The sequence below is a fragment of the Haplochromis burtoni genome, unplaced genomic scaffold (genome assembly GCF_018398535.1).
Source record: "Haplochromis burtoni strain Fernald_Lab_line unplaced genomic scaffold, NCSU_Asbu1 Contig_3, whole genome shotgun sequence".
Classification (NCBI taxonomy): Eukaryota; Metazoa; Chordata; class Actinopteri; order Cichliformes; family Cichlidae; genus Haplochromis; species Haplochromis burtoni.
Genome location: NW_024582364.1, coordinates 4,667,984 through 4,691,876, shown reverse-complemented (window position 1 = coordinate 4,691,876; position 23,893 = coordinate 4,667,984). Strand labels below are relative to the sequence as shown.

At 39.1% G+C, this 23,893-nt stretch overlaps 3 protein-coding genes across 5 annotated transcripts in view; 2 read left to right on the top strand and 1 right to left on the bottom strand.

Moving 5' to 3' along the window:
- LOC102312348 (7-alpha-hydroxycholest-4-en-3-one 12-alpha-hydroxylase) lies at positions 1 to 925 on the bottom strand (the record flags this gene model as incomplete). Its single annotated transcript, XM_005912850.2, is given in 1 exon segment — positions 1 to 925. A coding segment is annotated over 1 exon segment (646 nt), but the record flags the coding sequence as incomplete, so codon positions are not given.
- Positions 926 to 6,596: 5,671 nt separating this feature from the next.
- Positions 6,597 to 20,479, top strand: gjc2 (gap junction protein gamma 2). Of its 3 annotated transcripts, XM_042219950.1 has the most exons (4): positions 6,597 to 6,691; positions 7,648 to 7,736; positions 15,283 to 15,412; positions 18,159 to 20,479. In XM_042219950.1, the coding sequence occupies exon 4, from the start codon at positions 18,188 to 18,190 to the stop codon at positions 19,442 to 19,444; it is 1,257 nt and encodes a 418-aa protein (XP_042075884.1). In that variant the 5' UTR covers positions 6,597 to 6,691; positions 7,648 to 7,736; positions 15,283 to 15,412; positions 18,159 to 18,187; the 3' UTR covers positions 19,445 to 20,479. The 3 variants fall into 3 exon arrangements, with proteins under 3 accessions (XP_042075884.1, XP_005912628.1, XP_005912629.1); XM_005912566.3 differs by lacking the exon at positions 7,648 to 7,736; XM_005912567.3 differs by lacking the exons at positions 7,648 to 7,736; positions 15,283 to 15,412.
- Positions 20,480 to 21,945: 1,466 nt separating this feature from the next.
- The window catches only part of iba57 (iron-sulfur cluster assembly factor IBA57), a 3,834-nt gene continuing 1,886 nt past the window's right edge, over positions 21,946 to 23,893 (top strand). The window contains exons 1-2 of the mRNA XM_005912572.3: positions 21,946 to 22,469; positions 23,428 to 23,777. Coding sequence (XP_005912634.1) covers positions 22,108 to 22,469; positions 23,428 to 23,777 — 712 coding nt within the window. The 5' untranslated portion in view covers positions 21,946 to 22,107. The remainder of the gene's footprint in view (positions 22,470 to 23,427; positions 23,778 to 23,893) is intronic.

Sequence of the window (23,893 nt, the reverse complement as noted above, 5' to 3'; positions counted from 1 at the left end):
GAAACTCCTGAAACAAAGCTTCTGATTCAGCTCTGTCTTTCTCTTTGGCTTTCTCCTCACTTTGTTCTGACTTGGGTGGCACATTGCCAAACAAGGCCAAATATCCAGCTCTGAAAACAACATTGTAGCTGTACCTGAACAGTCCATCTTCTTTCCAGGTCCTGTCCTCTGCAGCTGATCCAATGTTGTGCAACAACATGTTCTGCAAATTACTCATAAAAGACTGGGTCAGTTCTTGCAGACCTTCCCCCTTCAGGTGCTTGTTGCTGGTAATGCGGAGAATACCGTGCCACCCTTCAACAGCTTTATATCCAAACACTCTGTGCGCCAGATGCAGAGCAACCTTTCGAGCGTCCAGTTTGTCCCGACTCTCCTTAATGAACCCCCCAAATGAAAAAGGGTCCTGGACAAATGTAATATAAAACCCTCCCAGCTGTACTGTAAATATATCACCGTGCTTCTTCTCCATTCTCTCTAGGAACTTCAAGGTGTTCCTGCGAAACTCTAAGACATGACCCAACCAAGGAATGAGCCCTTTATCGAGGGGGGGTTCTCCTGGTCGCCGCTGTCTGAACACTCCGAGAAGGTACAGCCCTCCGACCAGACAAGCAAGAAAGCCAAGAAGTATCGGCAGCAGCAGCTCCATGACTGATTCTGTTAACCAGCACAGATTAATCTGAAGGAAACTTTCAGGTCTGCTATAATGAGCAGACCTTTGCTCCTCCCCCAGGATAGGTTTCTGCGAATTTGTTTGGAATTGTTTACTAAAAAAAAATAATAATGTACTTAAGTATCAATTGAGGACACGATTTTCCAATTGTCCTAGAGATTCCCCTCTTTCGAAATCCAAAAGAACATACTGTAGCCTGCAGTGATATTATGTTTATGTTAACAGCTCTATGACAGCAGGTATGAAGAGATTGTGGAGCAATGAGTGAACACTGGCAACAAATATCACTCTAGTTAATCATAAGTAAGAAAAATAAAGTTTTGAGGGGTCAATGGCATTGCATGCTGTTGACACTAGATGCGTGATTCTGGTTTATTTTTTACCAGAATTGTTTAGGAACAGTCAGTCATTGTTCAAGTAAATTATAACTAAGAAGAAAACTGTCACGGTTCTGGGTAATTTTGACCCAGCTTTTTCGGTTTCTTTTATTTTGGTGTTTTTCTAGATTATGTTCATTATATTTATGTTCTGATTCTTTAGCTATCCTGTGTTGATTATTGTCAATGGAAAATTGTACTAAGTAGCCAGTATACGCTTTTAGTGATATAAGTTTACATGTGAAAGAATACTGCATGATGACCTTTTCCTTGCTTAAAACTGATTGTCCTTTATAAAACGTGTTCTGATTTTTCTATCTGAATCTTCCCCAGTTCTGCCTCGCACACACACACACACACACACACACACACACACACACACACACACACACACACAACACACACACACACACACACACACACACACACACACAGCACACACACACACACACACACAATCACATAGCACATGCTCAGTATCAACATTCCACTGAAAAATGTTTTTATTTTTCTTCGTGTATAAATAAAGACAAGTGCAAGAACAGAGCGCGCATTCACAGGGCCCCCACTCTGTGTGAGCGCTCTGCGACACGCCCTTGCAAGAAAACTGCAGCGTTGTGTGTTTTCTCACTCTTAGACTCTCAGCTGAAGAAGTGTCTTTGAAATAAATCTCTTGACATTTATTATAATTATTCTGATTTAAGTTTTGTTCTCTTGCCCTCATGTTTAGTATAGGTTTAGTTCTGTGCTTAGTCTTCTCTGCTCGTGTGTCCCTCTGTGTAAAGTCCATGTTTCTCAGTCCGCATCTTTGTGAATTATTTCTGGTTTCCTGTTTTACTTTGAAAGTTCATGTCTCATGTCAGTGTGTTCAGTTTTACTTCTCCCTTGTCTCGTTAACCTAATTTCTCCTAGCTGTGTCTCCCTCCTGTTTCTCATTCCCTGATTACTTCCCTGTGTATATAAGCCCTGTGTTTTCCTGTGCTCTCTGTCGTGTCGTACTTTCTCCATGCTGTGTGTTTGTCATGGTCCAGTATTCCAGCGCCTCTGTTCAGAGTTTTTGTTCTTTTCTTGTGAGTCTTATTTTGAGGAGTTTTTCCAGCAATAAAGCTGCATTTTCAGTTTAAGTCCTGTCTCTGAGAGTCCTGCATTTTGGGTTCTTTTTCCTGCCTGCCACACAGCCAACCATGAAAAAAACAGGTTTTGACACTAGGCCTGCCAAATGGCCTTATTTTTTTTGCAGAAGAGTTTAGGATAGCTAAATAAAAATATAAAATATCAGCTCATTCAGGCCATGCCTTTTTTCTTTTCAGAATTCTGAGATTAAAATCAGGCACCAGTTTAGTTCTCTGGTTGTGAAGGTTATGATCTACAAGACCCCTGAAATGCATTCGTTCTTTGCTCTGTGTCTTAACGATCAGTCTCTCCCTTTCTCATTGTGCCAAATCTAAAGTTTGGTGGAGGGGAGATTATGATGTGGGGGTGATTCTCAGGAGTTGGGCTTTCCCCCGTAAATCCAGTGAAAAGAACGCAAGAATGCTCAAAACTTCCCCGAAACACATTCCTAAACAATATGGCAAGCCTTCCCAGGGGAGTTAAATTAATATTAAACCCTATGGATCAAGAATAGGATGCCACTCAAGTTTATATGAGTGGGAAGACAGACCAGCAAATACTTTTGGCAGTATGGTGTATCTGCAAACTTGCGTCTTCCTAAGAAAGTTAATAGGCTTTGTGTTAGGGGGGAGTGAGTTTCCACACTAGATCCTTGGAATGAAACTCTTCTCCAGGTCTTACAGTAGGTGCTTTCATGGTTTTGCAATTAGGAGGTTGTCCACCTCCTAATTGCACAGGAGGTTTTTTTTCTCCTTACACTTCCATAGCATACAGGTTCCTACTGGTGGTTTCCAGTCCAGTCCTTTTTTAAAAACTCAACATAAGCCCTCCATACAAAAAACTACAGGGTGGGCCATTTATATGGATACACCGTAATAACATGAGAATGGTTGGTGAAGCGGTCATATTCAAATATGACCGCTTCCTGAATCCAGACGGGACCAAGAAAACTGATTTTTACAAAGCAGGAAAGAAGGTAAAATATTACACCATGCCCTGGGGATCTGGGGTCTCCATGTGCCCTGGCCGTTTCTTTGCCACCAATGAGCTGAAACAGTTTGTTTTCCTCATGTTGGTCTATTTTGAGTTTGAGCTGAAGAATCCGGATGTGAAGATTCCTGAAATTGACCTCAGTCGATACGGATTTGGAACGATGCAACCTGTCAGAGATGTCCAGTTCAGATTCAGACTCAGATATTAAGCCAGTCAGAGAAAAAAAAGGTTGTCACTGAGAAAAATTGGGATTATTTTCTATCAGTTATAATTGAATCATAGTATTATTGTGAAAGCTCATTTTTTGTATAATTATTTAATTGACTGAGTTTACCTGAACCCTTATAAAGTGAAGCATGGGGCAAAATCAATTCAATTAAAACCGATTTACTCACCATGACCACAGTCCCTAGATAGTTCTTTGTTTTTCTTTGACTTACTTTATTACCACTACCATGGAGACTATATTTTTTGGTAGCGTTTGAATGGACGTCAATCTTTCTGTTTGTAAACATGATAGCTTGAAAAACTTTCAGTGATTTCTGAAAGTATTTAGAGTGTGGTCATATTAACAGTCCATTTGTCTTATGTCCAATGAGATCTTTAACTTCATCTTATTGATTTAAGATTTTGGTTTAAAATGGACTAAATGTTGGGTGTAAAAATCATATTAATGAATGTTTCAGGTATTTATTAAAGCTGTGAGGGGATCAAATGCACAACAACACACACAGAGGCAGTGACTTTATACCCTAAATTCCACTATATTGTTACATAACACACAGCCTTGTGTTTAAAATCTTACATATAAAACCTTGTTAACTTGGATTTTTTTGGGTCTAAATCTTTCTTTGTTGTTTCGTTGCCTTAAGGCATAGTAGACCTACATAGATTTTTTTAATGATTTAATCTTATATGTTAAGCACATTGAGTTTACTTGGAATGAAATGTGCTATATAAATTAAATTCACATTACCATTGTAAATACAGGTCTCATTTAGAAACTCAAAAGTGCCTCAATAGTTTGAAGAAAGGAGAGGTTAACTTCACTCTCACACTATGTCTTACAAGCTCCTTGAGGGTTAAAATATTTAGTGTTGTTTATTGCTGAGCACACACATCAGAGATCTGCTTGCTATATGCTCTGTTTTGGTGTTTAGATCTATTTCAACTGTAGGGAACAATACTCACCTAAAAGTGGTCATAATTATCAAAGCAAAGCAAGGAGGTTCAGATTTCTGATGCAGTTCTCACATCAGGAGTACATTTCCCAATCCATGTTAGTCCTTCTCTTTGGGTCTCACTGCTATTGTTTTTACACCTATTTCACATTGTAATCTAAGGAGTTTGGAAAGAAAAGACTAGACTAGACTACACAGACCTGGCTGACTGAGAACCTTCACGGACCTATTTCACATTGTTTTTTATTTATCTATTACACCTTAATTTCAAACAAAACGTCTGCTGAGATTAACATCTCTTAAACTAAGCTTAGCATCAACACATATACACATAAAACAAAGAATTTACATAGGCAAGAAAAGAGATCACCCAGTAAAACTTTATACATAAAAAATATACTTTAGGCTAAATGTAGGGCAAAAAAAACACATAAAGTACACAGTAATGTCTACAGGACAAAACATTTGAATTGAAAAAGAAAAATGCTGACACATTTGCTGTCACAAGCTTTAGGTATGAACAGAAATATCATATGTTATAAACATGTAATATTTTAGAAACAGGTAGAAATGGAGGCCACAGTTCTGCAAGCCTGACTGCTCGTCACTGCTTTTGTGTCCTTTTGAAGTTTAGGGTCTGGCTGCTGGACTGGGGTCAGCATGCAAGCATGGTTCTCATCTAGATTTGTGTTAGGATACTGTCTGTGCAGATGCTTGCAAAGACCAAAGTTGTGTTAACAGTAAAATGTAAGTTGTTTCTGTCTTGAACACAAATTTTTTCCTTTCTCTCCGCTCAGAGTGCCGATGTACAGAACTGTTAGTTCTTGTTTAACCTTTCTGACAGAAAAAAAGACAAAAAGAAAAGCTACTGAGGAGGAATTAACATGAGGCACATATGTATTTCAAAGTATTATTGTTATTAAAGCTCAGGACATTTACATACTTAATCACAATTTCTTCAGCTTAAAACAACACAAAGTGATAAGTGTTATCTGCAGAGATAATCCGATTACTTTTTTCAAGTAACGAGTAAAGTAAGGGATTACTATTGCAAAAAAGATAATTCGATTACCGTTACTTTCCCGTAAGCACGCTGCAATACTGCGTTACTAAAACCGTGATTTTTTTGCGAGAGTGTCTCATGTCAATGACGTAAGCGAGTGCGACGTTCGTGACAACAGCTGTGTGCAGATCAATAATGGATCATATATCGAGTGCGGAGAGAGTATGAGCGTGCAGCGTTTAAAGCGTGGAAGTACTGACCTTACTTTGAGTTTAATTCCGTAAAAAGTGACAAAAACATTAGCGTCCGCTGTTCACTGTGTGGGAAGATAACTTCTTTTTACAGCGAAAAACCCCCCCTAAACGTCCAATCAAGCACCGAGTGCGCTAACACGGGAATGTGAAACTCACAGAGAAACTCCCGGATTCTTCCACTGACATAAAGGCTGCGACACACCTGCACCAGGGCAAACCTCCGCCTGCCCCACTCCTGCTCAACTCCTGCTCAACAGATAAAAAATAGAGCAACAGGACCGCTGAGTCTGCTGTGTTTTACTTACTTCTATTTGAAAGAGTGAGTGTAAACACAAAAAAACTATTTTATTTTATGTGCTGGAATGTGCAGAAAATAGGTTTAAATGTTAAACAAATTTCTTCCAGTCAGAGAATGTTGCACATAATTTCATTTTTGCTTGATGCATAAAGTTAAAATATTAAAACTAATAAAACAAGTTTTAAAAAGAGACTTTTTCATTTGATTACATTTTATATGAAGGATTATGCAGAAAAAGTAGAATCGGGCTGAAGGATCTATCGTTTTATTACCTATTCAGGTTCTAAATCATGTTTTTAAAAAGTAACTAAGAAACTAAGTAACTAATTACTTACTAAAGTAACAGGATTACTTTTGGGGGGAAGTAATCACTAATTAGTTACTGATTACTTTTTTCAAGTAACTTGACTAACACTGGTTATCTGCTGTTTTAACCAGCAGATAACAGTTTATAATTTGGGGAAATAATCTGACTCATGCACCTACAAATATTTCTTAGGTTTAATGTTAACTGATAAATCTCTCAGTAAGTTAAATAGGCCTGTTCCTGGAAACAAAATAAACTGTCGATGGTCATGGCAATAGAGGCACATGAGCCGGGAACAATGGGGCCTTTGGCAGGATGCTGCTTTCCTGAGTGTCCTGCCTGTACTTGGTGGTGAGGGGTTTTGGATAAAAAGGCCCCTATTGTCTTGCTCATCCTTCTTCTGAGCTTTAGCAATGAAAGGATGCTTCTGGATGCCTGCCCAGTGTGCGTTACTATAAATTGTAAACACACTTTCTTCTTTACCCACATGGACAGGTAGGTGCAAGTCTTTTATTGTCCTTTGACTGTAGTGCTGTGGATTATGCTGAACATTAGTTTTAAAGCTTAAAAATTAATTTATGCGTCGGTAGACGGGAAATCAGTGAGTGCCTCCCATTGATCCCCTCAGAATAAGTCAATTCTTTTTTTCTTTTTTGTACTTTATAGCTTTTTTGGCTTCATTAAAGGAGACAGGAAAAAAGACACTCTGTGGAAGAGAGCCAAAGATGAATAATAACTACTGATAACCAGACTTTGGCAAAGTGGTGACACATCTGAATAACTTGCAGTTGTGCATAATTGTTTGAACTGATGATCTGGGATTCTGCAGTTTTTTTTTAGAAAATGCTTCAAGTGACCTTTTCAACTTGTGCACAACAAGTTCTCCTTCTTACGTCTTTGCTGAGTTCATTGTGTCCCATTGTTCTGAGTATTAGTCAATCGAGTGAATGTTATCAAATTAACCATTACCAAGAGAAAAAACATCCGCTGGCCTTCTCAAGTTAAAAGACGTTGTAGAAAATTAGTTCCTTCACCTATTGTGAAGGATCAGGTGATAAGTTGGGGCCTGATAATTCAAAATCTTGTATGTGAGGAGAAGGGCTTCAAGCTTCTATTGGGCAGTAACCTTCATGATAGTTCTCCAGTTTTCTTGAAGGATTTTAAAAGCTCTTCTTTGGGCGTTGGCTGTTTTTTGTTCTATCCTCTGGCAAGATGATTGTACACTTCTTAAATAATAATACTGATAATGTTTTGGGGAGGTCAGTCCATGACTGATAGTTTTCCATTGTGTGTTTTTCTGTCCTCGTATGCTTTACTGGATTGGTAGTGTTTGAGATCATTGTGATGCTGAAAAATAAAGCTGTTGTCAGTTAAATGCTTGCATACATGGTGGATCAAAATCTGACGGTATCTTTTTGGGCTCATAATTCCATCTTTTTTTTTTTTACAAGATCCCCAACACCACCGTAGTTTTGTCTCCACTTTACGGTAACATATTTGAGTCACTGTTGCCAGCATCATACCGTGACACCGTGTTATGGTAAGTTACCGTTCTTCAGGATGATACTGTTGCTGTTGTGCTATAATAGTCTTGGACAAATTATGCACTGTAGCCTCTTTTACGGTGATAGTGACGCCAGTGAGATACCGTTATGCCTTTTGTCGTCAAAAGGCAAAGTAACATCATACTGTGGTTAAGAAATTGATACACTACCGTTTATTCACGCAATGTGACTGTTACCACGCTTCAAGGTGCAATATATTTACTTTGGCTGAAATGGAACCAAAGACTGAACTATATTTTACCAATGACTGTAGACACTGCTGTTGTACTTCTCTGCTGGCCTCTTCTTTACACTGATTTTCAATACTGAAATGGTCTCACTTCCACCAGGATCATTTCTTTTTGAGGTGTCAGTGAACAACTGATGGACCGACTGCAGGGCTAGCTGCATCTCTCAGGTCCTGTGTCAGAGCTTTTAAAGACATTACTTTCAGATACTCTTCATCTGCTGTAGTTTTCTAGGCCTGCCACTTGTTCTTTTGTCCTCCACACATCCAATTTCCTCTGATTTTTAGGAACACACTATGAAAAGTACTGAGATGTGACAAGTTTGCACATTGGGAATCACTTGTTGATGGAAAAATACTATTTTATACCAGGTGAATTACCTTATCTTTTTTTATATTTGATATATTCAACAAAAGAAATGGGATAAAAATATGTGTTTTGCAAGAGGCTACTAATAACAAAGTGCCTAAAGATACAACTTAAAACGGAGTCTCTTTATATTTTCTGTTTATGTGTAGACACAACACCGTTCATCCCTGCTTCAGGTATCTTTTTATGCTTGAAGGCTTCATTGGTGAGTGTTACATGGCTTTAATGACCCCAGAAAGTTTGGCTCCTTAGAAGTAAAATATGAAGATGATGAGAGAGATGAGATAGCCTTTATTTGTCAACTGCAGTTGCCCACAATCGAGATGACAGACCTTACCAACCGTACATACAATACACACACATCACATTAGGGAGACAGGTCACGGGGGAAAAAAACATTGAAATGTGTAACACAAAAGGATAATCTAGGAATGCACAGATATCAACACACCATAACACAATAAAACACAGACAAGCAACATGTGAGAATATTCCAGTGTGTACAGCTGGATCTGGGACCGCTGCAATCTTCAATCGCGCCTCCAGCTGATACGCTGTCCATGGGAGGTAAGCATGGGAGGAGGCGTTAGATTCGGGGGAGGGTTGGTGATAGTATCAGTATCACTGTACATGTTTCGTGCGTGTGTGTGTGTGTGTGTGGTCACCAATTCTCTCAATTCCCTTAATTCCTGTTCTTCTTCTCCAAGATCTTATCCATATTGTGTTCATTAACACAGTCTTACTCACAGCCTTGCCCATCGTCTATCATGTCGGCCAGCTTTATGGGATTTTGAACAGCTGTAGCCGCTTCTTGTTCTTCGACAAGCCAAGTCCGAGCCAGCTCCAATCAGCCAGAACTCTGTTATCATGGTTCCGAATTGGTAGATGTCATTCAATGTCCTCCACCAAGAGTGTCGCCAGACACACGACGCAACCGACCATCGAGTATCCAGCAGCAACCGTCCCCGCAGGACAATCGGGCACTCCCAAACCCAGGAGGGTGTGAATTTTGTTATGGGACCAGTTGATCAAATCCATAATTCTTTAGGTATTAGACAACAAAGACTGAGAAACTATTTGAGGGTTAGAGTTAGACGAGACTAGACGAAGACATAGAAGCAGCAGCAGGGAAGATAAGGGAGGGAGAGGGTGAAAGATGCGTCCGAATCCTTGGAGAGCCAAAGAGAGAAATGAGACATGACTCAAAACCTTTTCACAGTACTGTTACTTCAATATTTTGTGCTATATTGCAGTTCCTACTTTTCTTAAACAGAAAGACTGAACAACAAGAAAAAAACAATAGTGCAGAAATGTGGGGAGTTTCTCAGGGAAGCAATGTATGAAAGCCTGAAAAAGCACGCAGTCATGCCTAACAACCTCGCTTGCTCTACTCTAAATCTAAATGTTGATTGCTAGGCAGTCTCTGCAGGGATTTCCGTCTGAAGTTTTTGTGCCATGTTAACATAGACTGTGATAGAAAATAATAACATCAATTTCAACTGTTCTGCACTCCTTGGTGTATAATCTGATGCATTAAATGCCTTAAAATATTCTTCCAGAGCCCTCTGTAAAAAATTTAGTCGTTAACTCTGGAACAGGTTATTTTTATTGTTTGCACACGCTTTCAAAGTTCTTAGAGAAACAGGGCTGCTAGTATTCCACCAAATCAAAGCCTAAATAGGTCAGTCACCTGTTTGCCTTAGGTTGTGCAACAGTGAAACACCTTTTAAATGTCTGTTAAGAGTTCAGCAGGAGTCAAACTTGGTGTGTTTTAAATGAGTACATGCTTGCCATCTAGTGGCTAATAATGGCAATGCCAGAAGGATAAAATGAACAAGATTTAACACATGTAGTTGTTCAAATCTAAAAAAATATTAATACTACTGTACACTTAACATGCATTCAGTGGTATAATGAATAGCTGCATGAATAGTTGCATATTTACTTGGTAACAATCACAGTGACCTTGAAGGTTAATATTCTCCGGAGTAGATTAACTTTTCTTATCACAAGATTAAGACTTTAATTGTTATATGTGTTAAGTACTATAGTACTATACAATGTAATCATAGGTGGAGTTATGATCCTGATTGTATTAATTTACAACATTAGAAGATTAAAGATTTTTTTTAAAAAGTATCTTGCTGTTATCTGAGGATGTCCTGCAGCGTTGCTATCAGTGTCTGGAGTTCACTCAGTTAGAGAAAGGCAACGGCACTAAGATGCCCAGAAGAAGGAAGGAGCTGCCTTAACATACCCCCGATAGTGCAAATGAACCCTTACTAGGTCTGCTGCTCCTTTGAGCTTGCCCCAGCTCATTCCCTGACATAGACATTTAAGACAAGATAACGTCAAAGATCAAGGCCTCACAGCTCTGCAAGCAAAGCACTGTTATTTCAATTCTTTCTTTTTGATGGCTAGTTGTGAGTTGGATTGTATTGCTCTGATGGAAAACCTAATCAGAAAGTCATCATATGAATAACGGTGGTCAAGTTACACAGTGAATGCCGTTATGTTTATACATTGAATTTTACAATATTAGTCAAAGTTTTTATGTTGCTACCATTTTTTTATAACATTTTGAAAACTTTTAAAATTTCTCTAAAATTCGGTTATCTTTCAGAATTTAACACTGAAACTCTGTATTAGGTTATAGCTTACAAACAGACCTATGAGCTCATGCCCATGGAGGAGGTATCTGTCAATACTTCCTCAACAGTATCGGTCAGAATAAACACACATGATCACCTAATCAGTTGTTACACAAATCAAGGTTAAGTTCAAGGTCATATTTCACAAGAATCTCTGCTCCTCCCAGGGCACTGGCCAGATTTTTGTGAAACCTGCAATCAGTAATCACCCAGTGTGTTTTCATCCAAACTGTGCCTGAGATAAAGGTCAAGGTCAAGATACTAACCTGTGAACTGTGAGGGATTGTGAACTGGATAACCTACGATTTCATTTCTTTTCTTGTTTAAGACGGCAAATTTTCTTCTGCTTTCCGAACTTTTCAGCATTTTTTCAGCTGCTTTGTTTTCTTCTATAGGGCTCTATAGCTCTTTTGGTTAATAAAGATTACTCTGTGTTAAGGTGTGTTACTCACTTTCAAATTTAACTAGACAACTAGTTCCATGCAAATATTTTTATTTAAACTCAAATCAAATGACATATCTGAGAAGATTTAACTAAAAACATTGCATAATTCATCCGTGTCACATTCACCACAGCCATACAGTCAGTTCTACAGGTGAGAATAGTTCAATATTGTAAACTACCTAATGAGACAACTACTAATCAGTTAATTTTAAGTTAATTTTTAACTGGCAATGAAGGCTGGCCTGATATAGCTCTGAAGTTTACATAATAATAATAATATTTTAATCTTCCCCCTATAGATCAATGGGAGTGTGTGTGTTAGTAATAGAGCTTTTTAAAATCCCTGTGACTGCCAGATTTGCTGCAATGTTGCACGCTATTTGTCATATTTATCTTTAAGTGAATATGGACGTGCATGAAGAAGAGAGCTTTTACCTGCATGTCGGACTCTTAATGTTTTATTTTCTCTGTTCATTTAACACATTCAAAAATAATAACCAAGTCAACACTTTAATATTGAAACTAAACAAATATGAACTTTCACTTCCTTTGTCAGCGTAATGTAATGCACACTCAATACGAGTTGCTTTGCTCATGTGTGGGGGACGCAGAGCCCTGTCTGAGGGAAGTTGTTGGCATCCTCCTCAAGGCTTTTCATGCAGTCGCTTCAGTGGAGTCCAGCCTTAGTGAAACTGGCACGGGACGCACTCACCCCGGGGGTAGGAGATGCTCAGCTGAGAAACTGGGAGAAAAATGAACAAATGCGATGGGACTGCCACCACTCTCAGGCTGCCTGTGGGACAGCCCTTCACAGCCTGGTAAGAGTAGTTTAATGATAGTGGTAGCAGAGGATCAGAGAGGAGGAGTCCAAGAGCCAAGTTGCATGTTTTTGCTCGGGTGTCTTGTGTCACTCTTTTCTCCCAGAGGGTGGGACACATCCAAGTCACATGGTGGAGCTCGATCTGTTACATAAACACAGACCTTCACAGCCCCCAGTCTACTCGCATCAACTTTGTTCAGTAAATACATGCGGATAAACCTGTTGTGATGTCATCAGCGGCGTCCAAGGACAGTTGTTGAGATGTTCGCTCCTCCATGCTGCATCATTCAGCAGTCACTAGTCCACAAAACTTAAAAGCTTGCAGTGACCTCTTAAGACGTAACCGTCTGCGACTCAAAACGTACATTTATTTGGTTGGAATACTGATGCATGAAGTATAAGTATACAGTACACATGAACCAGGGGCTATGAAAATGGTTATGAAATGGTTTATATAGTGAGTATTCAATTCAGTGTATTTTTAAAACCTTTTTTTTAATCTGGTAAATTCATGAGACATTCCAGTGTCTTTCTCTTTATTTTAAGTGATCTGTTTAACATATAACAATAAATATAACCTTAATGAATATTAAACACCCTCTTTTGGCTGTTACATGTGGCCAGTCCTTGTAACAACAGCAAAGTCAAACAATGTCTTACAGGGGAATACTGTAATATTTTCCTGGCTCAGGGCAGTCCAATCAATACTTATCAACATGAACTTCAGTTTCCCAAAGCTAGAACAGTCTGACTTGTCCAAGGACACAATGACTGTGTATCCAAAGCTAAACAGCCAATGGGTTGACTCTATGGGTTGTTTTTATTCAGTAACTTTGTGCATCTCATGCATTTAAATGCACGCATTTTAAAGCTGAGTTTTTATTGTTTGTCACTGCCACTATCAATTTTCATATCATGTCAATTTTTTCTTAATCTTCTGCTGTAAAACCAGTAATCCTGCAAACAGTTATTTATAAATGAAATGAAAAAGGCAATGCTCAGGCATATATTTTTGATTACATAAGGTGTTTTAGTAGACAATGGTTCTAATATATTGACTGAATACATCTGCATATTAATCTCTTCTAATATTCTGAGTGCTTCCTTTGCTCAGAATGTTATGATACCAGAGTGATAAATGCAGTTCACATCAACAGTGAGCAATTTATACAACTGTTGAGGAACATAAACTCTAACTGACTTCAATTTCAAGTCACACAAATGTTCACTTCTTAGCTATCTTCACTGGACCATCTGCGTCTTCTGGATGATGGAAGGACTTTAGAGGGAGAGCAGTGCGTTACAACTTAAAAACACGTGCTTAATGGTCCCTTAGGGAAAGCACATGTCCAAACGCCAAATGCTCAAGCCATTCCAGAAGCATCCCCTATCTTCTTTTCCTCACTGCTGCACCAGTGGTGCTTGCTACACCGCATCTCCTCAGTCAAATGGAGAGGCGAGCCTTGAAGGCGAGGCCTCTGGAGGAAGGCTCCTGCAGGCCCAGATGGCTAGCACTCAAAGATTTATTAAGACCACAAATGACTCAAAAAGAATGAGATATTAATGCAGACTTCTTTTTTACTGTTATTGTTTTAATCTGGGCATTTATTTTTGTTGGCTTCCTGCGCTCATAATATTGCAACAGTGTTTAAAGACACTGGATATCAAGAATTTTGCATCATTTCTGAGTTGAAACTGTGATTTGATTGATGGTGGACTTGCTGATGTTGTTGAACGTTATTCTCTGCTTTATAGCTGTACACAGATCATAATTAAAGAGTTATTGGGGATCTGGTGAAAGTAACTTTATAATAATATGGCCAACGTGACAATGACCAGGCACATTTCATTAATGCAAGCCAGACACTAACCAGTTTATCTGTCTTCTATTAAAAGTAGTCGAGTTTAAATCTCTTCCAAAACTTGATGGAAGAATTCTTACTTCTAATCTTCCATGAATCACTTCATCATCTGTATTTTGGTGTTTCATTTCTGAAGCAATTAATGTAATGCACGTGTATGTGTGTGAGATTTCTGTTCATATAGCACAAGTCTTTTTATCATGATAAAATAAAGGCCATTACGTCTCTTTAGTAACAATGTATGCCGCTGCACTTCACAGACCAAGGTGAAAGCTTTAAGTATAAACACCAAGTTGGGAAAAGACGTGTAGCCGCAGCCATGACTGCGACCTGTCCACTGCTTCTATCTGGCCATCTGCCTGGACAGAAGATCTAAATATTATGACACTTGATATAACTGAGCATACCTGCTGGTTACATTCTAGCGGATCTGTATTGAGGCAAGGTGGCTTATATCTCAGTGACACTGCTGTCCTTACACTTACTGGCCTCCCCAAAGTTGTTTTTTCATGACCGTCACCCACTGTAAACTGTTATGTAATTGATAATAGAGAGGTTGCCTGTCTGCATTTATTTTTTGTTGATATGCTTGTATGTGACAGAAAGAGTGGGATAGAGGAAAATGTAGTGATGTCTTAAATGATCTTTTGAGAGAACTAAAAGTGTTTATCAGTCATTAAAATATAAAGGTGCTAGAAGCTGAGGTGCTTACTGTATGTTGTCGGAAACAGAACGTGATAAAGACGATGACAAAGTGAGAAAAAGTAGAGAAAGAGAGAGAGAGCGATACTGCCATCATCTGTGTTACAAATGTTGCACACGAGCGTTGGGGGGAGGTTGACTGTGTTGAGATTAACGTCCTCCCTCAGCTGGGTGTTCGTTTCAATCTGCAGTACCATATCCTCAAGTCTGAACCCTTGGATGAGGGTCAGTTGCCAGAGGAGGATTTTTTTCTTCTCTGCCTCTCTGTTTTTTTTATACTTCCTTCTTGGGCAGGAGGCTGGTGTAATAGAAACCAGACACAGGCTAGAATGTGAGGCATTCACAGCGGCGAGACTTCACTTCTTAACAGAGTGAAAAACGGGATGAAAAGAAATTCCAGTTCAACAGGTTTAGTCATTTTTCTTATTTTTTGTGATTCTGGAAGTGATCAGTAAGACGGAGAAGGCCAGGACATTAGGATGGAAGTGGTATTCCATGGATCAGACTGTGGAGGGGATATCTAGAGAGGGCAAAGGAGACCTTCAGGATGGGGGAAACATGTGCAACTTTTCCAGGTGAGTTGTTTCTAGCCGACTTTCTTCTCTAGTCTAAACCAACTAGATATTTTAGTATTTTTTCAACTACAGACTTGCATCATGGCAGCATGGATGTGTTTGCGTGGACGTGTTTCAGAAAAAAAAAACCTTGCTGAAAGACATTTTGACGCTACTGCAGCAGTCTTTCAAATATCAAACACTCTGACATATGCAAAGCAACTAAATGGAAAAATGTGTAGCAGTTGTTTTATATTGTACAGTGCAAAAAATATGTCCCAATCCAAGAGGAAGCTCGTCACTAAAAATATTTTACGATACTACTCTAATTTAGCCAGAGTTCCCATTCATAATATGGTTTTATGTAAAACATTATTGTCAAGATGCATAAACCACACATTTTAAATATTTTGTGTAATGTCCTATATAACTACCTCTAACTGCTTCACTAAATACCTCCCTGTTATTTACACAATAAACAGATTCTGGGACATTTGACAAAAAACATGGCAGCTCTTCCTCTTTTTAATGATTTGGAAAAATATTACAGCATTAAATTAAATTAAATTAAATATCCAACCTAAATTTTTACATGTAATTAATAAGAATAGTTACTCTACTACTACTGTAGGCCAATTTATATTAATCCTAAAAAATAACCTAAGAAAATCTATCAGGTTCCACAGACATTTAAAGCTCAAGGGGCTCATTGGGCTGAAATTGCTGCAGCTCTGCAATACAAACAAAACTGCACAAAACTTATATTAAATTTTCTAAACGGTTTTCAAAACACATCAGCAGCGAGTGTAAATGTATAGGAGTTGTTATACAAATAAGGTTGATGTTAAGCTACACAGCAAATTCATTGCATCCTACATGAAACAGTCCTTCTGTCATGCCATCCTGGGGCAGAAGTGAACTGCCCACCATAGGTGCCATCTGCCTCCATGACGCCGTAGCCCTCCCCAGCGTCAGCAGTGCTGGATCTGCAGGGGAGGCCTCGTGGCAGAGCAACAAGCCTCTCCTGTTCTCTCAGATGGCAGCAGAGATGGCACATAGTAAACTTTAGTAAGTAAGTAAGTAAACTTTATTTATTAAGCGCTTTTCGCAGACAGGCAATCACAAAGCGCTGTACACAAATAAACAATAAAATCAATAGACATTATATACAATATAAAAGATCAAATGTAAATAGTGTAAAATAAATAAATAAAATATGTAGATCAACAAAAGGCTTGTTTGAACAGAAGAGTTTTTAACTGTTTTTTAAAAGAATCCACAGAGTCAAGCAAACGTAATTGTAGTGGTAAACTGTTCCACAGCCTTGGTGCAACAGACTGAAAGGCTCTGTCGCCTTTTGTCTTCAGTCGTGTACGGGGAACAACTAAGAGACTCTGAGTCTGTGAGCGGAGATGACGAGCAGCAGTGTATTTTAAAAGAAGCTTGGATAAATAATCTGGAGCCTGGCCATTTAGTGCTCTGTATGTTAAAACAAGAATTTTAAAGCGAATTCTAAACTCTATTGGGAGCCAATGTAAAGAATATAAGATGGGAGTGATGTGAACACGCTTGGTAGAGCGAGTTAGTAATCTGGCTGCTGCGTTTTGTATTGTCTGGAGGCGAGAGAGAGATGATTTATCCAAGCTAGTAAATAGGGAATTACAGTAATCTAAGCGTGATGACACATCACACGCCAGGGAATGCAGTGTTGCATTCATGAGATCACCGTGAACCATGAATGAAGGGACAGAAGTACTACGCTGTTTCCCTCCATTACAGTTGCCTCACTGAGTCAGTTGTGATGCAGGCTATGAGAAGAGTATGACACTGTGAGATCTCATTTCTGTGTAGGATCATTGGCGTGGAGTTTTAAAACAAAGCTTGCAGTATGTTTCTGAAGAGGCGCTCTTTGGTTTCCGAACTGGCTCGAGTTCTTTTCTTGTAGCAATCGGTTTTGTTCTGTCTCATCAAATGATTGATGGCGCGTTTGTTTGTCTGGCTGATGGAATGCTTTCTTTTTGTCTTTTAATCTTCCCTGAGCTATTTTGTACTATTTCAACCATGTCAAAAACTATTCCAGGATGTCCTAATGACTTTACCCTATGCATCAACACAAGCCTTTGTTTATTTGTGGCTGTGCAATCACTTGAAAAGAGAAATAGCCTTTACAAAAAGAAGTAGCCAAGTGAGCTGGTCACAGGTCCACACTGTATGTTTCGGCAAGTATGCTTGCAAAGTGACTGTTTAAGTCTGAGATAGCAACAAAATCAGTGAAACACCTTTATTATAAAATTAAAATTAATTTGCAATAATTGCCTTTCTCTTGAAAAATGACGCCACACTTTTCAGCGAAAACTTCACTAACAGAAAATATTTTAAGACTATAATTTGGTCTTAAGTTTAAGGAAACTCAGATGCTTTGCTGTTCAGGGACTGTAAATTACTTCTGGGTTTGTTTTCGTGTCATCGTCTTCCTGGGATCTAAAAAGCTGCGGGGGTTTTTTAATAATATTTTTGTATATTTTTGGTAATTGTATCTTTATACAGGAGAGTAAAAAAATTAATTTAATTGTCACTTAAAACCATTTTAGTTAGAGAACACCACACAATGAATACAATGGGTTGATTAGTCAAAGACTCGAGTTCATTACAGTTCTAAATGACAGTTTGCTAAAATGTAAAATGTTCACATCATCAGTCCAAAACATCTCTTGAATAGTTCCTTACTTACATTTAATTATTACTTATCTTATTTTCTTTTTAACAGATTCTAGTTGAAAAGCTTCTTAGAGCAACATGAGCTGGAGCTTTCTCACTCGCCTCCTGGAAGAGATCCACAACCACTCCACCTTCGTGGGGAAAGTGTGGCTGACTGTGCTCATCATCTTTCGCATTGTGCTCACAGCAGTCGGAGGTGAGTCCATCTACTCGGACGAGCAGACCAAGTTCACCTGCAACACCAAGCAACCAGGCTGTGACAACGTATGCTATGACGCATTTGCTCCCCTCTCGCATGTTCGCTTCTGGGTCTTCCAGATCATCATGATCTCCACTCCCTCTGTCATGTACATGGGTTATGCCATCCACAAGATTGCCCGAAGTTCAGAGGAGGAGCGCAGGAAGCAGCAAAGACTTCGCAAAAAGCCACCTCCTCACTTGAGATGGAGAGAGAGCCACCATCTGCAGGAAGTCTTAGAGGAGGAGGAAGATGACGATGCGGAGCCAATGATCTATGAGGATACACTGGAGGTGCAGGAGGCCAAACCTGAACCAGTAAGCAGTACTAGCAAAGACCCACCAAAATACGATGGCCGCAGAAAAATAATGCAAGAAGGCCTGATGAGAATCTATGTCCTCCAACTCATGTCAAGAGCTATTTTTGAAATTGCTTTCCTTGCTGGACAGTACCTCCTTTATGGTTTTCGAGTTAATCCTTCGTATGTATGCAACAGGGTGCCCTGCCCACACAGAGTGGACTGTTTCATCTCCAGGCCCACAGAAAAAACAATCTTCCTCCTAATTATGTATGTGGTAAGCTGTCTTTGTCTCGTGCTAAATGTCTGTGAGATGCTTCACTTGGGGATTGGCACTTTTCGGGATACTCTTCGCATGAAGAGGAACCGTGGCCAGCGGATGTCATACGGCTACCCATTCTCCCGTAACATCCCAGCGTCCCCTCCAGGGTACAATCTTGTGATGAAGACAGAAAAGCCTAGCAGGATCCCCAACAGCCTCATCACACATGAGCAGAATATGGCCAATGTGGCCCAGGAGCAGCAGTGCACCAGCCCAGATGAGAATATCCCCTCTGATCTTGCAAGTCTGCACCGGCATCTACGGGTTGCACAAGAGCAGCTTGATATGGCTTTTCAAACCTACCAAACCAAAAACAACCAACAAACCTCCAGAACCAGTAGTCCTGTGTCGGGAGGCACTATGGCTGAGCAGAATCGAGTTAATACAGTCCAAGAGAAACAAGGAGCAAGACCCAAGTCAGCCACAGAGAAGGCTGCATCCATTGTAAAAAATGGGAAGACTTCTGTCTGGATCTAGTGATAAATTTCCTTTAGTAGATAACAGTGAAAACTATCAAGTCCCCAGAATTTCAAAGTGACCAGGTGGAGGATGTGTTTGTGTGAGATACAACTTTGGATGATAACAAGTGAAATTTCAGTCTCACTATTTTAAAGAAGTACAAAGTAGGAAGACAATTTGGGGGAATAGAAAATAAACACGAAGGAATTATTAACTCCAGTATCATAAATCTTCTTTGTTACTGTAGCGTGTCATATTGTGCTTGCAATAGATTTTGGTTATAAGCTAACAAATGCTTGCTCAGTTTATTCATCTACTTCCAATTAAAATGTCAAAGCATAAACAGACTGCTTCAAGCGAATTACCATGACTGATTTGAAGAAATTTTACTTTGAAAGGACACAAGTGGATCTAAACCTGAAAATGCAGTCTAAGACACTGTACACATGCACAATGGCTCATTCTGAAGAATGATGAATGTTATTATTTTTAGAAAGATGCATGTTTAAAATTAGAAGTATTTCTGGATGTAGTATGGATGAGTGTCCCCTCAAGAAAATTAAATGTAAAATTATATACATATAACTGTTTGACACTGAAAGCTTTAAATCTTTTTAGTGTCATCGCCAATCAATGTGTCCCAAAGCCTTGCAGTGTCACATTTGAACAGAAAGAGGTAAGTAAATAGAAAATAGACTAAATACTGATTTTATGCAATCTGAAGCAGATGATGCATGCTTTGCAGCTGGGAACATACAGCATAGACATAGGCTATAGTACAAATCCTGTCCTTAGCTATTCAATAAGCTCCTAAGTCTTGGCATGTTAAATGAGATTATTACCTTTTTTCTGTTTCTATAATTGCTTTCATAATAATGGTTAATCCTGCCTTCGCTGTTTTCATACAACAAAGTGCCTCAAACCTTAAAAGACTGTTCAAGTATTTTATTTATGGAACAAAGATAAACTTGTTTGAAACCTCAGATTTCTGTCTTTACAGCAGCACTCTGCTTTTGTCACTCTGTGCTAATAAAGAAAGTGTTTCTAAAAGTGCAAACGCTTTAAAGTTGTTTTTTTTATTGAAGTCTGACTAAAAATTAGAGCATTGAAGAAAGTTAGGATGTTACAGCAGGTCCTTCTCAATCACTTCTGACCATCTGCTGGTTAAGCCTTATCTTAAAATGGGGTCATACCTTTGCTGTCATTGCACCAGGACTTTGGAATTTCTCCCAAGTGACCTCAGACAAGCATCGACTCTGAACCTTTTTAAACCTAAGCTGAAGAGATACCTTTTTTGTTTGTTTGTTTAGCTTTTAGATATTCTTCCTTAAGTAAATAAATGAATATATTCACTTACTTACTGACATAGTTTAATTTCTATTTGTGCTCATATGAATCTGGGCAAACTGCATTCAAATAAAATAAAGGCCATTTCTCCTTTTTATGTAATCAATGCCAAACCTTAAGCTCTACAGACTGTGCATATGCATCTATTAAAGTACATATAGGAAATTTTCAGACTATCTCTCATTCCATTTGCCCAAATAATATTAGTTGCCCTACATTTAATTATTTTAATCTGTTGTCTTATAAAATCACAGCTAATGAAAGATCAACATCACAATGTGGGAGCTGGCTACTCCGCTGACTTACAGATTCACAGCACCACGATAGTATTAAAACAAGAACATTCACAGAGCGTTACTCCCCCTGAAGGCCAAGGCCTAGACCACAGGTGTCGAACTCCAGGCCTCAACGGCCGGTGTCCTGCAGGTTTTTAGATGTGTCCTTGATCCAACACAGGTGATTTAAATGGCTAAATTACCTCCTCAACATGTCTTGAAGTTCTCCAGAGGCTGGTAATGAACTGATCACTTGATTCAGGTGTGTTGACCCAGAGTGAGATCTAAAACCTGCAGGACACCGGCCCTCGAGGCCTGGAGTTCAACACCCCTGGCCTAGACTAAAACTTTGATGCTTTTATTACAAACTGGTATCAGCCTGTTATGGTGTCATTCTACAGAGGGTTGTACAGCTCTCTCCATGCCCTTTCATATACTATATTACTCAATATGGTTTCTTTACATTTTATTTTCAAAGTCAATTTTGACCTTGAGCACTATCTGTCATATGTTTAGCCAACCTAGGTACTCATGTCCCTCAAGGCCTAGTATATTGTGAAGTTTGAAGATTGTAATAAAAAAATGTGTGTAATACAAAGTTTTTACTGATTATTTTTACATTTGGTGAGACGTTTGACAAAATTAAATCAGCTCGAGCTGTTCTTGTTGTCTACCTATCACTCAAAATTTGAAAATGATATCATTACTGAGGAATATGCAAAAAACTCGCAAACAAGCAACTTTAATAACTTTGATTTTTGCTGCTTTGCTGTTCTGTGTGTCGTTTTTATGTTTTACGATCTGATAACTTTTTATAAAGAGATAGTAGGAGAGCTTTTATTCTATCAATAAGCGTCTCATACCTCACGAGAAAACGACGGGAACAAATATCGCTCACTGACACACACGTGCTATCGAGCAATGCATTGTGGGATTTCAAAATGGAGCTGTTTGTGCAGAGTACGCTATGATATCCTTGGTGTTTAGCTGTCCACTGTCGTTTTTAGTGGAGTAGGCAGTCTTTTTACGACTCAGTACACTCCCGTGCCACTGTACATCATGGGGGTTTTGTGCTTTGCTCGGGGAGTGCTGGCGTCCGCCTCCGGGCTTGGTGTTTACGCCAGGAAAAAACCCGGAGGTTTGTGTGTAACCCTTCTCTCAAGTGTGTTAGCTCCAGCTGGGATCCGTGTCAGGAGGTACAGCCAGGACACCGGTAATCCTAAACACTCCCCGGGGCAATTTGTGTGCTATTACCTTCCGCACAGGAGCCTGCTGAAAATTCAGGGACAAGACACGAGCGCGTTTCTCCAAGGTATTATAACCAATGACATGGCGGTGCTGGATGAGCCTGAACACAGAGCTTTATACGCACACATGCTAAACGTGCAAGGAAGGACACTATATGACATCATATTGTACAGGTAAGAGCAAACTTAGAGCACTGTTCAAACGCTTATAAGTGCATTCAGTAAACGCGTTATCAAGAGGGTGTGTCTGCTTACTGCTTACGTAAAGGCGTTTTTTTTTTTTTTCCCGAGGCGTCACACTGGCCGACATAAGCTTATTTTCTTTTTCCTTCTATTTTTTTAAACCCCGGAAAAAACCAAATGTATGACAGAAAACTAGCTCAGGCTGACAAACCCTTATTTAATAAGCTGTAAAATTCAGCACGGGAACAACAACAGCTCTTCTTTATCACTTGCCTATTTTTTACTGTTACTAAAAATAATGTTAATAAAACTTTAAAAAGCAAAAACGACTAATGTTGATGGTTGAAGTAGAAACCATTTTTAAAATTCTATATTAAAAAGCGTTTGTCATGTATGCTGTACTTGAGTACATCTAAATTATAGAATAGAACTTCTCTAATAAACTGCAAAAAGACATTTTGCAATATTAGCATCTCAAATTTTTAGTGACTGACACATGATCAATGTTCTTTTAGTTTTGATGTGCATTGTTGGGTGAACCACGTTTTCTATACCTTAAACTATTTAAGATGATATTCTTGTATACCTGGTTGTAAATATCCCCAGTTTTGAAAAGTTGCAGTTGTTGCAGTTCTCACTACTCATAACTCATCTTGATATCTAAACAGCATTTTTACTAGTCTTTGTAGTACTTTGTTAAGCTGTTTAAAAACTCCTTGCTCTGTTTGACAGTATTTGATGTTACAGCAAATCCTGTTAAAAATTACATTCTCATAAGGAGAGAATTATTAGCCCTCCTATCTGTAAGACACAGTGGGTGACCACAGATGCTCCATCAAAGTTCCACCAAAGGTCACCCAACCAAAATAAGTGAAAACATCTGCGTGTGTTTGCTTTCATGTTGTTTTGCATTCTTCTGAGTCACTCATCCAGTTATGTTTGCTTTCAGATTAAAAGAAACAGAAGGAGGATATGGTGTTTTCCTCGAGTGTGACAACACAATTAAGGACTCCATCTTGAAACACTTGAAAGTATACAACCTCCGCAGAAAAGTCAACATTAGCCCTTGTTCAGAGCTCTCTGTGTGGGCTGTGCTGTCCCAGCAAAACAAGCCAGGTCAAGAGTTCAGTAAGCCTGAGCTTTCTTCCCCTGATAAAGCTCTGGCATGGGAGGCTGATCCAAGAACTCAGCAAATGGGCTGGAGATTTGTGCTACAGAGTGATGTTGATCCTCTCAAAGTCATTACATCCTGTCAGAAAGGAGACACTGAAGACTATCACAGACATCGCTATGCCATAGGTATGACACCAGCTTTGAACAAAGACAAACAAGAACACCCGGAGAGAGAGAGCAACTTATTCCGAAGGGCAAGGGCTTTACTAAAGCTCTGAATTTTTTTTTTTTTTTTTTTTTTT